The sequence below is a fragment of the Euphorbia lathyris genome, chromosome 4 (genome assembly GCF_963576675.1).
Source record: "Euphorbia lathyris chromosome 4, ddEupLath1.1, whole genome shotgun sequence".
NCBI classification, from domain to species: Eukaryota; Viridiplantae; Streptophyta; class Magnoliopsida; order Malpighiales; family Euphorbiaceae; genus Euphorbia; species Euphorbia lathyris.
Genome location: NC_088913.1, coordinates 60,647,438 through 60,664,072, shown reverse-complemented (window position 1 = coordinate 60,664,072; position 16,635 = coordinate 60,647,438). Strand labels below are relative to the sequence as shown.

General features: G+C 36.1%; 1 protein-coding gene across 2 annotated transcripts; it reads right to left on the bottom strand.

The window, feature by feature from the left end:
* Positions 1 to 3,246: 3,246 nt before the first annotated feature.
* Positions 3,247 to 9,372, bottom strand: LOC136226847 (mRNA-decapping enzyme subunit 2). Of its 2 annotated transcripts, XR_010687875.1 has the most exons (9): positions 9,083 to 9,372; positions 7,931 to 8,082; positions 6,845 to 6,972; positions 6,295 to 6,390; positions 5,919 to 6,071; positions 4,985 to 5,088; positions 4,824 to 4,891; positions 3,784 to 4,274; positions 3,247 to 3,635 (listed from the first exon to the last, which is right to left on the bottom strand). XR_010687875.1 is itself a non-coding variant. In XM_066015507.1 (8 exons), exons 1-8 carry the CDS (start codon positions 9,163 to 9,165, stop codon positions 4,102 to 4,104), a joined length of 957 nt encoding a protein of 318 aa, XP_065871579.1. In that variant the 5' UTR covers positions 9,166 to 9,372; the 3' UTR covers positions 3,734 to 4,101. The 2 variants fall into 2 exon arrangements, 1 of the variants encoding a protein (XP_065871579.1); XM_066015507.1 differs by lacking the exon at positions 3,247 to 3,635 and having other exon boundaries at positions 3,734 to 4,274.
* Positions 9,373 to 16,635: the final 7,263 nt, after the last annotated feature.

Genomic DNA, 16,635 nt, shown 5'->3' with positions numbered 1-16,635 from the left:
TCACTGAGAAAAAGGTTAGGGACCTTACCATGTGTTTTTGAAAATATAGAAATTAAACAGTGTGTTTTTGTCAAAATATAGAGACTAATAAATTAATTACCCTATAAACTAATATAAAAAAAACAATAACATATAGATTTATTTTTTTAACATCAATCATCATATTATACATCTTTTTTTTATTATTTTGGTGTTTAAACTGAATATTCTATAACTTCTCCTTCAAAAAAAAAATTATATATTTTTTTAATTGGGGCATGGGAAAAATAATAATTTGTAATATATAATATGATTTCAAAGGGACCAAAAACATCTAGGATGATCATCTCATATCAATCCTTTCCTCTACGTAATAATAAATTATAGTAATAAATATTTAGGGGACCACTTTTTTATTTATTAAAAATTCAAATTCAAAGATATTAATAATATATAGCCGTTATACATTCATATCCTTCTTCTAAATATGTAACTTTCAAGGTGATATTGGGAGCTATCCATCATCTTCATTGTCAAAAATCACATTTAATGTAATACCTTTTTTTTCATATAGTATATAGACCTTTAATTTCAAATAAAATTAGTCATTCTCTCTATACCATTTTTTTCATATAGTCTTTTTCAAATATGACATCTAATACATAATTCAAAAAAAAAAAAAAACTATCTTTTAGAAAAAATTAATTTTTTTTCTCATGACTAAATTATACATTTCATTCTGAAATATTATCATACATATTTTAGCATTTGTAATATTATTTGTTATGTGTCCTCTATTTTGTAAGCATAAATAATTTATTTAATTAAGAGATTTACAAACAAAAATCTAAAGCATTATATTGTGTTATTGAATTGAATTTTATTATTTTGATTTGAATAATATTGTATGGAGATATGAAGGAAGGAGACAGCGAAAGGTACCAAAAACAAAAGAAATGTATAGAAGAAAGGGAGAGAAGAGAAGAGAAGAGAAGGAACACAAAGACACAATTCACATGAGAATCCAATTATTATAATAAATAGACAAAACTTGTCCATCCAAAACAAAATCTCCTATCAATGCCACATTTTCAAAAAGTTGTATTGCTTTGTAGAAATAGAAAAAAAAATTATGATTCAACAAAGTAATATTTGAGATACAATTTTACAAATGAGGATGTTTATACATGTTGGAAATTTTGTTAAAATAATAATTTTTTTTTGTTATTTTTTTTTTAATCAATTTGAAGCTTAAATATATAACGGATAAATAGAATTTAAAATAACTTGAAATACATCAACATATTCTATGTCATGAAATATTTGCAACAGTATATTATAAGTTCCAAATGGACAAGTGATGAATGAAAAATTGATGTTTAAAGTGAATCACTTGAAATGGTTTTAAGATGATAAAATTAAATTAATTAAGCTTCTTCATTCCACACGGTAAGGATTTGCTTACGTGATTTGTTGTATTATAAGAGACAATCGTCAATAGCAACAAAAACTATCTTAGAAAAACTGTTTATATAGACCACACAAATTTATCTAACTCGGTTCCTTTTGATTTCTATTTAAATGTTTCATAAATTTTCATATACTTTTACTTAGTTTTTTTTTTTTTGTTACTTCAAATTTAATATTTATGTTTTTTTTTATTTCTATATTGTATTTATTTGGACTAATTAGAGACAATAATATATTCACAATATATAAGTCATTTTCGAATCAAATGCTTTTCTTATGTCGGTTCATTTTCATATTCTTTCTTTTTTTATGAACTACGAAAATATGATATCAATCATTGCCTTAAATAATCCAATTGAGATTATATTTACAATTGAAAGTGAATTTAGCTCTGAACAACATATATTTATATTTCTCTTAATTACTTTCAAACATATGTAGCTGGAGTTTAAATTCAAATCTTTCCAATTTGTGGAAATCGGTGAGATAAATCAATTTACTGATTTTTGGATGCTTCAGCAAACCAAAACGGCTCCAGGCAGCTCATTTAAAAAAACTGGCCTTGATTTATATGTACTTTTTTTTAAAATTTTAAATAAAATATTAAATATCCTAGAACTTCAAAAAAAAACTATCAAATGTTACTTTTAAATATAGTAATATTATTTTGACACATTTTATTAGTAATGTTATACATTTTTATTTTTAAAGAAATTAATATAATAATATTAATATATATATTTTTAATTATATTTATATAAAAATTTAATTATTAAAAATTCAAAAAATACAACTCCAATGAATCTCCAAAAACTGTCTATCCGACTAAGACATGATGTTTTTTACAACCTTAACTATAATATAATTATATATGAATTATGAAACATGACACAATATATTATCAATGCAAGTGTTACAACTAGTACCCCTTAGGTATCATACCCATTAGTAGGGTTGCAATTGGAGCGGGATGCGAATGAATAGGAAAACTCTCATCCCCGTTGATAAAATGGGAAAAATTATACCCATCTCTGTGGGGAACTTCATTCACCATACTCAAATTCTAAATTGCATTTTTTAATGTAGTTTAAAATTTTGTTAGTATAATACTATTAGGAAAATATAATATTAATTCAATTGTTATATTTTCTTTTGTCTCGGTGCTCAATTCAAAATTCGGATCACCCACTTAATAGGCTACAATATAAGTAATTATAAGTTTAATAATATTATGGGCCCGTTTGTTTTACCTACTGTTTGTTGTTGCTGTTACAGTTTGCTGTTGTCATTTGCTGTTACGGTTTGTTGTTTGCTTTTTGAAAAAGCTCTCTGCTTTTCAGGTGTGAAAGGCAAACAGGAGGTCACTAACCAAACACCTAATGCTGCTTTTCAGATTTAAAAGGCAAACATAAGATAACTAACCAAACACCTAAAACTCTCTCTTTTGAAATGAAAAGATAAACAAGAGTGTGAAAAGTAGCAACCAAACGGGCCCTATATATATATAGGCTATAAAATATATACTTTTTAAGAATTTCCGCAGAAAATCCCCGTGGACACATGGTTGGGGTGAGAGATAGGTCCCCGTCCTTACCCCATCCCCATCTCTAAGAATTTTTTTCCCGTTTCCACCCCTTGGAAAAAAGGGGGTTCCCCATTCCCATTGGGGCGAACCCTGCGAGGATATGGAATTTCTTCCCCAATTGCAACCCTACCCATGAGTAGCGGATGATCAAGGACACAGACATCCAGACAATATAGTTACATCTACAATGAAAAATAATTCACAAAATAAAATTGAAAAAAATGAAATGAAAATCATGTCAGATTAGTTAATAAGAACACCTACTTGCTGGCATTCTGTTTACCCCCACGATGGAAAGTGGGAAAAGAGCTAAAAACCCATATTCCATTATTACTAACCCAAAACTCACATTCCTCTTTGTTTTCAATACGCAACTAAACCCCTTATCTATACTTTAACTAACCAGAATTCTGTTTTACCTCAACATACCCACAGATTTGTTTTGGACCACCGTTTAATGATTGAAGCACATGTCATGTTAGCAACTTTAATGCATAATCTGAAATTGCATAAAAATAGAAAAAAAGTATCACCAGAAACTGTAGAGTAAAAAACCACAGCATTTCAACAGAAGCAATCATAGAGCCTGAATAGTGAATCACTGCACAAATTAAAATCAAAACAAATCAACATATGTTCTCCAAACAAATTTCAATTTCTACTTTATCCAGGTGGTTTAAGAACAACACTGCACCTTAATTAACAAAGAAAAGATAATGTCTATTCATTGATGAAAAGTAAAGTAGTACCCGGAATGATCATTGAGAATCTCAGCCTACAGACAAGGAAAGGACATCATCCAATTATAAGGATTCAACTTTTTGGCAAAGGGATCTCCAGTTCAGACCAATATACAATAACAATTTGCCAAACCCACTCTCTGCAACAAGAACACCTTCTGTACAGGATATACACTAGATTCAATCCTCAAAACCGACTACGAATCATTTACATCAGGTACAGCTAAGTTGTTGGCCCGAAATTGGTTACTACGATGCCTGCTCGTTCGGAAAACTACTAACCCCACTATGTAAGCTTAGTGCATTTACAAAGAAGATTTCTCTATGTTAACCAGAAAACCCTGCGTCCATTGCTTGTAAGATTCCAGCAGTGTCGAATCTAAACTTTCTGAAGCTTTTCCCCGGGCCTGTGTCAGGAGGATGAATTTCAGGTACAGGTTTAGTTGATTGGGTCTCCGTATTCCCTATGGAAGTGTTCTTCGCTTTCCATACACACATGGCTGCACATAAATCAAACATTAGAAATCACCAAGAATAAACCATAATAGTTAGCATGGTAGCAGAAATGATAAAACATTACTCGTCGCCAATTAATATAATGTATGATTCCCCTTTTTCAATTCCATCACTTAATTTTAGCATTTTGACTAGGGAACCCAACATGCATAGGGAAAAAGTAAATGAAATCCTAAAATAAAACGACTTTGAAGCACTTCGATCATTCTGATTTGCCAGTCTGTTCCAATAACTAAAAATCATACAATTGCTTTCAAACCTAAATGATAAATCTATCTCATATGGTTACAAGTTTACCCTCACAATAATTTGTTATCCATTGAGCCACCCACCAACGAAACCTCCTAGCCCAAAGAAAAAGCATATTTTGACAATACCGTAAATATGCTGACACGTATGCCTTAGGAATATGTAATATGAACTTATTGCAAATATTGCAAGAAAGTATTGTTCTTATGTATTCTTTTCTATCCATGAGCTTATTGTAGACAAAAAGATATAAAAAATTCCAAGGCAATTAGAACAGTTAAAACCTTTGACAGGCCTTTCAAATCTTGGAGCTACAAGGGGCTGATGCTCTGAAATCCATAATTTCAAAGACCTGCAAGCATAGACATGAAATCTGTTGTATCAAGGAAAAAATAGTCGAATACCAAACTTATCTTATCAAGGTTATGCACTAAAAAGTACTCACTGTAAAAAAGGGGCAACCATATAAAGCTTGAGGCCAGTGATCCCACGAGATATTACATCATAATTTGCTGCTGGCAGTTCATCAAGTCGTTGCCATGCAATTTCCTGCAGGCAGATAAAAGACACCATGCCTATCATGAGATTTGCAAAATGCATTATTTCTTTTTGATGAAGTAAGCTATGTGATGAAAACACATCAGCTATCTAGTCACTGATCATGGTTAGAACTTAGAAGATAAAGAGGACTTGCAATTTGAAAGAGAGCATAAAATTAACAAAAGTCCACGTGGCAGATCCAATTTAACCCAAACGCTGCATGGTATTCTTCATTATAATTGGCATATTTTTCACAAGAAAATCTTGAATTCTTAGCTCATGTTTTTATTTTCATCCAATCCTATTATGTCGTTGAACTCTAGCATTACTGAGAACTGTCACCAAATGTAGCAAGGAAAGATTGTATATACAGATCCCATATGAAGGAAAAGAAAAATATTTTTATTTCTTTAAAACACTGATCAAAGAGCATATCATATATCACTAAATGTTCACAATTGTCACCATTGACACAGAAATTTTTTGTAACATTAAAAGGTTCTGAATTTTTTTATAAACAAAGTGTAGGAAATTTATGATAATATGACCTCAATTCAGTAACCATTAACAAGTGTCAAACATAAACACATCATAAGAAAAATTCAAAACCCAGTTGTCACCATCAGTAGGCAGTAATTTTTACCCAAATCACACCTCTGTAAGCCTCAGTTTATTTTGCCATTTATGTCTAAAACAATGCAATTGTATAAGATAATATTTCATGTTAACAATCTCCAAAAACGAATTTCACAAGAGCATATTATTAATTGTATGTTTAAGAAATTGCTCATGCTTCTACTGAGACATTAGTTGAATTAATAATATGAGTTATCACATACACTGATCTCCTTTTTCGTTTGTGGTGCAAAGGCAGTATCATCCTTGACACCAGCAATAATGTAAAGTTTCACCCTTTGCTGTCCAAACATCTCTTCAATATATTCCTCTTTGTTCAGAAGATTTGAAACATCAAAGCCTGTTTCCTCCAATACCTGCATTCCAAATAGAGAATAGAGAAACAAAGTGTCAATACCCACCCACATTTGTGATATTAGGTACATCATTCAGAACATATAAGAACACCTAGAGAACCTAAATACATTTTTACTGTTCATCGGTTCAACTTTTAAGAGCATTCTAAGAGGAAGATATTACTGTGATACAAACAAACAAGGCATCAACAAAAAGAGACTGCTAAGCAATATACAATCTTACTTCTCGGACGGCACATGCATGGTCTTCTTCATCTTTGTTCTTTTTTCCGCGTGGAAAACTCCAGCTAGTACCTTTCCATCCCTTCACTAGCAAGCACTGTCAATCAAACCATGTTAGAAAAGTGAATATGCAATATTCTATTATTTAGTTCAGCACCAAATAAGTAGCAAGTATACATATTCAAGTTTCTTTTCTTAAACTACAAGAGGAACAGAATACCAACCAATGTAAAATGCATGACAAAGAAAACATGTCAAAGATAAATATGTCATGCTGTGAAGAACATCCAATAGACAATAGACAATAAACACAGGAAGGTTTTTGAAATGATTGATATAGCTGACTTGAAATCAAATAGTTATTGCATAGAGTGATAAGAGCATCAAGTCTTGAAATCAAAAAATTATTGCACAAAGTGATAAGAGAATCAAGTGCAGAAATTTGATAAGCTCAAATACAATTTTGTTCTCAATTTCACATTCAAGACTCTTGTGAAAAAGCACAACAAAACGCAAATTGTTGCTAAATTTCATTATAGAGGAAGCCTCACCCTTTCATAGGTTTCATCCAAAATTATTGCCCCAGTTACAGGAACTCGAACCTTGTAAGAAGTGAAGTCCTTAAATATGTCATCAATATGAGCAACATAGGGTCTCAAAACGTCACAACTGTTAAACACTGCTGTATATTAAGGAAATAAGATAAAATAGTGTAAATGGTAGAAACATGTGGGTATCTAGAAGAATATAGAGAAACAAAGTGCTAATCAGATCTTCTGAACTGCACTCTCATTAACTAACACAGTATTATTTTAAACAAGGATAACAAGGATCTTGCTCTGAATTATTTTCGGGTTTCCTACAAGCCAATGCATCATGGTCATGTAAAGAAGCTAATAGCAAGCATAAATTGGGCATTTTGGATAATAGCTTGGGGGCTTATTGTCTGCAAAAGGAACCACAGAGCACATTCGAATCTACCAATAATAAATTTCATTCATATTTAGGGTTATGTAACTCAAAACAATAAAACTACAGCCTATGTTATTAGCTTGCTTCAAAATAAAGATCTCCTTCGCAAATTGAATACTGAAAAAATATCCAACCTACTGATATCAAGTTTGAAACAAGAATCAATCATTGCATACATACCTCTCTGTTAAAACCATGCTAACATCTTCAAATCGTAAAAGGTTATTGATACTAACAATTATCAACCGCAAAGTCAATAAAACCTGCTTCTAACCACAGGATTTCTGGCATCTACATGTATTGATTTCAATTTCATATAACTCACCTTTGATAAAAGTAAAAAAAAAAAAAAAATGTGTAAAAATGCATGAACAATCTCAGGGCTTCCCAAGCCATTAACTTTCTAAATTACTTCTTGAAAATACCATAGTGTTTACAGCATTAAAGCAGAAATAATATAACATAATAAAGATAAAAAGACAGGTTCTATTGTTTATGGATGATGACCCCATGCAGTAGATTTATTATCTCAGCTAACTAAATAAGAACAAACGTTATGAAATTAACAAAACACATTCATTCACAAATTCAAAGAAAATCATTAATAATTATATCCCATAATTACAGGATGCATTAAAAAAATCAGAAGGTAAAAATGAGGATACATAAGGAAGTGAACTCTTTCAGATTGAATGACTTCAAGGAAGGATTTTTTTCGACTGAGTTGTCCTCATAGAACCAATGTGCATACTCCACGAGGAATAGAATTCTCTCAAACGATTGCTGATCTTCTTTCGGCACATTCAAAACAAACCGACTGCATCATATTGTTGATATTTATATAACATATATTAATTTTACAGTTAAAAAAGAACACAATAATTATGGTCTTCTCAGGGGGGAAATGAAAGACGAGCACAACAATAAGCAGAAAAATACTTCCAGCACTTGCATACACATAACAATGGCTAGAATATCAAGTCGAGAAAAATAATAGATACTCAATATCGTAAACAGTTCACTGAGGTTTCGATAGCCCAAAAACACCACATCTACATTCCATCAGTATAGTTCGCAAAATGCTAGTCATAGATATCATCTCCGGTAGAAGAATAATTGAATGCACACACATGTAAGGATGTAAGAGATATTTTACAAAAAAGGATGTTCTTGGTAGTCCAACATGTTGATTGCCAACTAAGCATAGGGAAAAAAAAAAGCTTATTGAAGTAGATCTTTTATTAGATCCTAAATCAGGGGAATACTGAAACTAAGGGTTCAAGATGGCTGCTAAAATTAGAACTGATCAAACTAGGACATACTCATTAATTGTTGGTTTAGGCCATCAAATTTCAATAGATTTCGGTAAAGGTGCAAACTCACTGTTCATATTCGTGAAGACAAGCCTTTCAAATCTCACTGTTCAGGCATGTTTACAAATCTCACTATTCAGTCATTTTTTCATTCAAGATACTGAAGAGATGAACATTTAGAACTTTGGTTTTCTACTAAGAAAACGTTACATCAATTAACAAATCCATATAGTGAAGATTATCAGTTACTTATTCAAGACTAGAAAAGAACAAATTCAAACTATTTTCTTGCAGACTAACTTTCCGAGTCTGAACAACCAAACAACAAAGTAGAAAAACAATGTTTCAATAACCCACCATTAAGTATTTTACCAATACAAAATCGTAATCAACTCAAGTCAAAAGAAAAAAAAAACAAAGCAACACGAAATCAACAACTCTAGCACTAAAATCAAAATGAAATTCCAGCTACATTTAAAAGGAAACGTGATAACAAAAAGAAACCTGCAAAGATCATCGAGAAGTTCTTGAGGAGGGAGGCCACCGTTCTTCAACGTAGCGCTTGAAGAACGATGCATACCAGACATGATTCTTCTACTATGTAATGAAATCTAAAATTGGGTGAAAAAGTTAAATCCCTAATATTTGTTGTACAGTGAGAAAAGGAGCTCTTTCAGCTAGGAGAAATTTATACAGAAAATGAGGAAAGAGCTCCTCTGCCCTGCTGGAGAAATTGAAATTGAAATCAACTTGGTCGTGGAGCTTAACACCTCTCTAGGGATATTCTATTCTTCCATTAACTGCGATCTTATACTGGACCGGAGATCGCTCTTTCAACCGGATCGGTTTACCGATTCTTTTATACCGGTCTGACCCATTGTTCTTATTGAACCGATCTAATCTAGCACCCCATTTAATGGGCACATTAAAATAATATTCAAGAAAGTTTAATGGAAGGTTATTAATTTGTTTGTAAGTTATTTTTGAAGAATAAATGAAAGTTAAATTTTTACTTTCTATAATGGAAGTAGTATTTACTTCCTTTAACTTTCAAACTCTAACCTCCAAATTTTGACGTTAATGGAAGTAACGTAAAGTTCATTAAAAAAATTTATCTCTACGAAGTAAATTTAACATTCATTCCACTATTTATTTGACATTTCAAATGAAGTTAAACTTTTAACTCTCATTTACATTCTATAAACTCCCAAACAGGTTAATTTTTAACTTTTATTTCTACCACTTCCTTTTCCTTTTCATTACCCCTTTAACTATCACCTCCATTAACCTCTAAACTCCCAAACAAAGGTTAATACAATTTGACTCAAAGAAAGCAAGGAATGTAATAAAAGAAAGGGAAAATTATAAAATTGTGTCAAATGAGAGACTCATTTACATATTTAACCCATTTACTCAACCTACTACATATCTAGACTGTTTTTGTGTAACTTTTCCAAAATACCCTCAATATGTTTGTAATTTTACAGCGCGGCTGTCTCCTTCCCGTCTGACTTCGCAGATTCTAGCATATGCGAAGCCTGTGAAGCTAATATTTGGTTTAGTTGATGATTTTAATTAGCATATGTGAAGCCTGCGAAGCTAATGTTTGGTTTAGTTGATGATTTTAATTAGCATATGTGAAGCCTGGATGTGTTTTTAACAAAATTCGCTAAGTGGTGTATAACAAAAAAATATCAAACAACAATGGATTCTAACATTAAAATCATAACATTATCAAAATTTACAACAAGATTGGCACAATAACAACATTAAAATAATAACATTATCAAAATTTACAATAAGATTGCCACAATAAACTCTTAATAAATCACTTCAAAGTGAACGTGACGAATCTGGACGGAAATTTCTCCCTAGACTGGAAGTCCAGACTTTTTGGGATGATAAATGGAAGTCCAGATTTTTTGGGATGGACGTATCATATGGTACACAACAAGATTGGTACAATAACTCCTAACCAATCATTTTAAAGTAAATGTGACCAATCTTGAAATGGAAATCCATGCCTTTTGAGATGGATGTCTCTCATGGCACCCCAGTACGCCGCCTTCCAGAAATGGATGTTATGTATTCAACCACCTTCAGAAAAATTTAATCGTGTTAGGCAGGAAAAATGAAGATTTTGGCTTCGCAAAATGACGATTCGCGAAGTATGCGAATATAAATATGCAAGAGAGATGATGATTTTACTTCGCGAAACGAGATTTCGCGAAGTCTGCGAGGGAAAAATCATGAACTTTTCCCTTGCAGACTTCGTAAAATCATCATTGCGTGAAGTAAAATCATCCTCTTTCAGGCTCTTTCTCTCGCATACATTCGCGAAAACGGAATATGCTAAGTGAATTTCTGGAAAAACGTAGAGAAAACAGTAGATACTTACATTTTTCGACAATAACTATATGATAAACTGGGAAAAACAATGAAAATAACGTAGAATAACAATTGCTTTGGACCGCACAAGAAGAAAGAAACCAAAAGACGAGCAGAAACATGAAGATGAAGAACCATAGCGTCGTTTTCTAGCAATAGGAAGATGAAGAATCAAGAGATGAAGAGATGAAGAAGAGAAAAACATGGTGATGAAGAGAAATGGTGCAGATTTCACGAAATATAAAAGAAAAAATGAAGATCAAAGGTCTGGGAAGAGGAAAGGTTAAGGAAGCGTAAGGAAGAGACCGTTCGCGTAAGGAGGAAGAGGAAAGGTTAGGGGTATTATGGGAAAGTCACATAAAACAGTCTAGATATGTAGTAGGTTGAGTAGTTGGATTAAATATGTAAATGGGTCTCCCATTTGACCCAATTTTGTAATTTTCCCTAAAAGAAATGGTAACACAAAAAAGAACATTGTGAGAATTAACAAAATCGAATTCAACTTAAACTTGAGATAAGAACATGGAGGAATAAAGAGGAGAAGAACCACAATAATTCCAATACTCGTGGCAAGCTATAATTTTTCAAAAATCTGGAATCATGTTCATTAGAAATGTGGAAAATGACCTGGCTATTGGAATATCTAGCATTTTGGGTATTTATAGTCCATTGAATATGGGAAGATATCTGGGTGTTCCTTCGTTGGTGGGCAGAACGAAACGAGCAATTTTTACACACTTCAGAGACAGGTTATGGCAACGGCTACAGTGCTGGAGATGGAAAGGAATATCAAAAGCTGGTAAAGCTACACTTATTCGAGCGACTGGGCAAGCTATCCCAATATATTTCATGAGTGTATTCTTGCTCCCTATATCGACGGTTGAGGAATTACAACGAATGCTGAATTCATTTTGGTGGGGTAATAAAAAGTCAGGGGAGAAAGGACTAAATTGGATGGCATGAGACCGATTATGTGCTCCAAAATTGATGGGTGGACTGAGTTTTCGAAATTTCACGGCATTTAATCTTGCTATGTTGGGAAAACAGAGATGGAGGTTATTTACCAATCCATCTTCGCTTGTTAGTAAAGTTTTTAAAGCTAAATATTATCCAAAAGGGGATTTTATGGGGGCCTCATTGGGGCATTTACCAAGTTTTATTTGGCGAAGTATTTGGAGTTCTCAACTAATCATTAAAGAAGGAGTCAGATGGAAAATTGGAAACGGTCAATCGATCAATGTGTGGAATGAGAGATGGCTGCGTGATGAGGAGGATGGCTATATATGAACCCCTATGGTAGAAGGGTTTGAGTATTTGAAAGTGAATGATTTGTTTATCCATAATTCCAGGGATTGGGATGAAAAGCGGTTGGAGGAAATTTTCGAGCATAGAGATATTACAGAAATCCATAAACTGTCCGGTGGTACTTTGAGTAGTGAGGATCCGTTAATATGGCAATTCCATTCTTCAGGAAGATATATAGTGAAAAGCATGTACCGATTGGCTGCGAAATTGGAAGCAGGAGAGAGATTTCATGTTCAGGGAGCCTAGAAAAAGTTGTGGTATGCTGAAATTCCACACAAGGTACAACACTTTGGTTGGCAACTAGCACGCAACTGTCTCCCAACGCGTGCAAACCTTCAATTTCGCGGGTTACAAGTATGTAGTAATTGTGTGATATGTAACGGACCTTTGGAGGATGGATGACATCTTTTTATTGAATGTGTAGGAGCAATACGAGTGTGGCAAAATATGGGACTTCTGGATCGAATTAATGCAGAGGCATCTGTGACTGAGAACTTGACAGCATAATTTCATAATATGATTAGAGCAGCCCCGGAACAAATTGTGAAAACTTTTCTGATGCACCTCTGGAGTTTATGGCAGGCTAGAAATACCCATCTTTGGTAGTATAAGATTCGCACAACAGATCAGATTGTAGCTCAAGCCTGCACTATACTTAATGATTGGTTAGAAGCTAATGCCTTGCGGAATCAGACTGGTACGGGAGAACAGCAGATCGGCAATACATTAACAGGAAATATTGCATCTGCTGGTTGCACTGCTTGGCACCCGCCGTCAGGAGGACTGCTCTCATGTTGTGCAGATGCCGCATGTTTTAATGTTGATGCAGTAGTACGGGATGCAAATGGGCAGTTTGTAATAGGAGATGTGCGGGTCTGTTATGTTGTCCGACGATACAAGAATGTGAGGCCGAAGCTTGATAACATCGGGATATTATCCATGGGATCAAAGAGGATATTTACCAAAACGGCCGCGTATTGGGGTGGTCTGAGAAGCAATGGCGTATCACCTAGACTCCGCCACACGAGATCCGTAGTCAAACCTACGTGAGACCCGCCATTACGCTTCGATTCACCCGCCGAACGGTTGAGCCGATTCCCAATAAAGGCAATTAATGGACCGTTGATGAGCTAACAGCCACACTTAAAGGAGATCCATAACCGCCATTAATGAGGCATTAATGGAGACTTTCTGGTTACTGGGAGTTACGATCACGTGACTATAAATAGCTTGCATCCCAAGCTATTGAGGTACATTCACATTCTCACTCTAAACCTTTCTCTTGTCAATACAGTTTATTCTTTATTCCGAATACTGACTTTGGCATCGGAGCTTCCCCCCATCGAACCCAACGACGCCCCCCGCAGGGAAGGAATCCGATCAGAAGTTCATCGCCAGTTATCAATTGGTGCGGTGAACGTGGAAGTTCTAAACTAAAAAGGACTTAGTTCACGAGTTAAACATGACAAGTGGGGAGTCCAACCCCTCAACAGGAGCTTCGGTACCACCCATACCACCATCGCTTAATCCCACTACAAGCGATGGTCGCGTTAATCCCACCATAGGCGCTGGTCGCGTCGATCTCGATGCGCCAATCATCTATGACGAAGGGAACATGTCACTAGAAACCCTTTTGGATATTTGCGCAAGTACCGTAGGCAGAGAGCATGGACCTATTATGGAAGGTCGATTAAGAGCATTCCTGACGAACCGAGATGTAGGTGGAGCAACGACCGGAGCTGCTTTCCCGCTTAATCGTCATCCGCCGCCAAGACCAACCCTATCACAATGGCAGAATGCCAATGTTATGCCTAATGCCGTCGTGACTCGTCATTTTTTCTCTCTCAACCCATAGATTCGACAATTGTCAACCTGGGGCTCGATGACAACTCGCCATTAAATCGAGCGTTATTTCATGATATACCAGAGGGAAGTCAAAGAAATGATCAATTTTCCCGGAGAAACACAACAAATCCAAGGATCATTATTGGCGAACCTCGAGCTCCACCAGCGGCGAATCAGGGATGGAATGATACGGCAATGGATCAGTCGGAAGGCAGACGTGATGATCATAGGCGTAAGAAACAGACTCGATCACACGGGAAGGGACGGTCCAGATCTCGTTCTCATCGCAGACGCAAAACTAAATCCCCTCGGCGAAGAAAGTCACCTCCACCCCCCGAACAAAGAGGAAACGAACACCGAGATGGATCACCTTGCCAGGTTGTACAACATCCCCCGCCAGATGGAGATAATCGGGGACGTTCTCCATTAAGGGGACGATCTCCACCAAGGGGACGGTCTCCACCCAGAGGGCGTGGCGGCGGTAGGTCACCATCAGACCCTTCGTCAGAATCTAGCTCCTCATCTTCGCAGCGAAGCAGGTCCCATAGTAGAAGGCGCCCTAGAAGGGGTCAAGGTTCTATGGCGGATCAGATCATGGATGAGGTACGTAGACAGAATGAAGAGAATGCCAAGCGTAATCCGTTCGCCAATCAGGAATCACCCTTCGCCGTATGGATTGAGGCCGAGGAGACGGATAGGCATTTTAAAATTCCAAATATACCAGCCTATTCTGGCAAGGATAATTCTGAAGCCCATGCAAGGAAGTACCGCATGTTGCTCGGGCTTAACCGTGCAAGCGAAGCAGTGCAATACCGAATGTTCATCACCACACTAAAAGGTCCAGCCTACGACTGGTTCCAATCTCTCCGCCCATGGTCGATAAATAGTTGGGATCAATTGAGTAGAGAATTCTGTTCAAAATTCGCAGGAAGCATCCCTCCAGTGGTTAAATCGCGAAAACTCTTCGAGTTAAAGCAAAAAGAAAATGAACCTCTCCGGGAGTATGTCGACAAGTTCAATAAGTTGTGTATCCGCATTGTTGATATAGATCTCTCCATAGCAGTGGAAGCACTCGTAAAAAACACAACATGTAAGAGCTTGCTGGAGGATCTGATCAGAAACAAACCGCAGGATATGGCGGAGCTGATAGACAGGTGCAAAGACTTCATGGAAGTCGATGACATTCGAAGAGAGTCGGCATCTCCACCCAAGAAAGGAAGGGGCAAATCTCGAAGACGGGATAAGGAAAAAGAAAGGCTCCCTGACTCATCCTCCCAGAACAGGCGAAGAGGCTCTAGGAACAAATCAGCATATACACCATCGTTCACGCCGTTGAATGCTTCCAAAAGCGAAGTGCTAATGTGGATAGAGAACAACCAGCATAAGTGGAGCATTTCATACCCCGAACCAAAAGGGGGGAGTACACCAACACGGGGAAAAACCCCAAGAATTATTGCAAATACCACAGGAGGAACGACCACGATACAGATGCATGCTGGGAGTTGGCTAGGGAAATCGAGAGGCTTGTCGAGAGAGGAAAGCTAGACAGGTTCATCCAGAATGATAGAAAGGGAGATGGTGATAAACCCAGAGATGAGCCAAAGAAAAAGGCTAAGGGGGTCATTAATGTTATTGTTGGCGGACCAGGATATCAGCCTACGATAAAGAAAGCAAAGACCACTGCTTTAGATAGAACGTCACTCAACCGTCCCTTTGCAGACGTTGGTCCAGCTATCTCTCCACATGCAGACGCCCTTGTCATTACTATGATGGCGGAGGGATGGGAAATGAAGAGAGTGATGGTAGACACTGGCAGTTCTTGTAATGTCATCACCAGGGGTGCGTTCGCCAAGCTCAAGGTTGACCCTATTCAAATTGAGACCACCATTGTGGATATTTTGGGGGTGATGGGTCACACAATCCAGACAAAGGGCCAAGTAACACTGGAATGCGAATTAGCGGATGACGACCAAGTATGGATGGGAGATCTGGAGTTCTCCATCATGGATGGTCAATTGGCATACAATATCATCTTAGGGCGGCTTTTCATCTCAGAAGTGGCGGCTCTTATATTAATTCGCCATTTGACGATGTACATCCCTACTGCCAAGGGATGTGTAATGATCAAAGGGAACCAGAAAGTCGCCTAGGAGACATATTCGGCATCCCTGTCGATTCGCCCGCAGTCTAATGATGATGATGAGGAAGAACTCATTACGGCGGCCCTTAGAGATACGGAAATGTTCCTTATGGCGAAGGGCGAGCAGGTACGAATCGCCAAAGGGTTAAAAGAAGAGGTCAAGGAGGACATCACAAAGGTTCTTCTCGAGTCCGAGGGTGTGTTCGCATGGAAAGATGAGATCCTCACGAGAATCAGTCCGGATGTGATCACCCATAAACTCAATATCGCCGAAGATGCGGTCCCTGTAGCACAAAAGCGAAGGAATCATGGTCCAGAGAGACAGAAAGTAATTGAGGAAGAGGTCTCTAAGCTGAGGAAGGCTGACGCCATTGAAGAA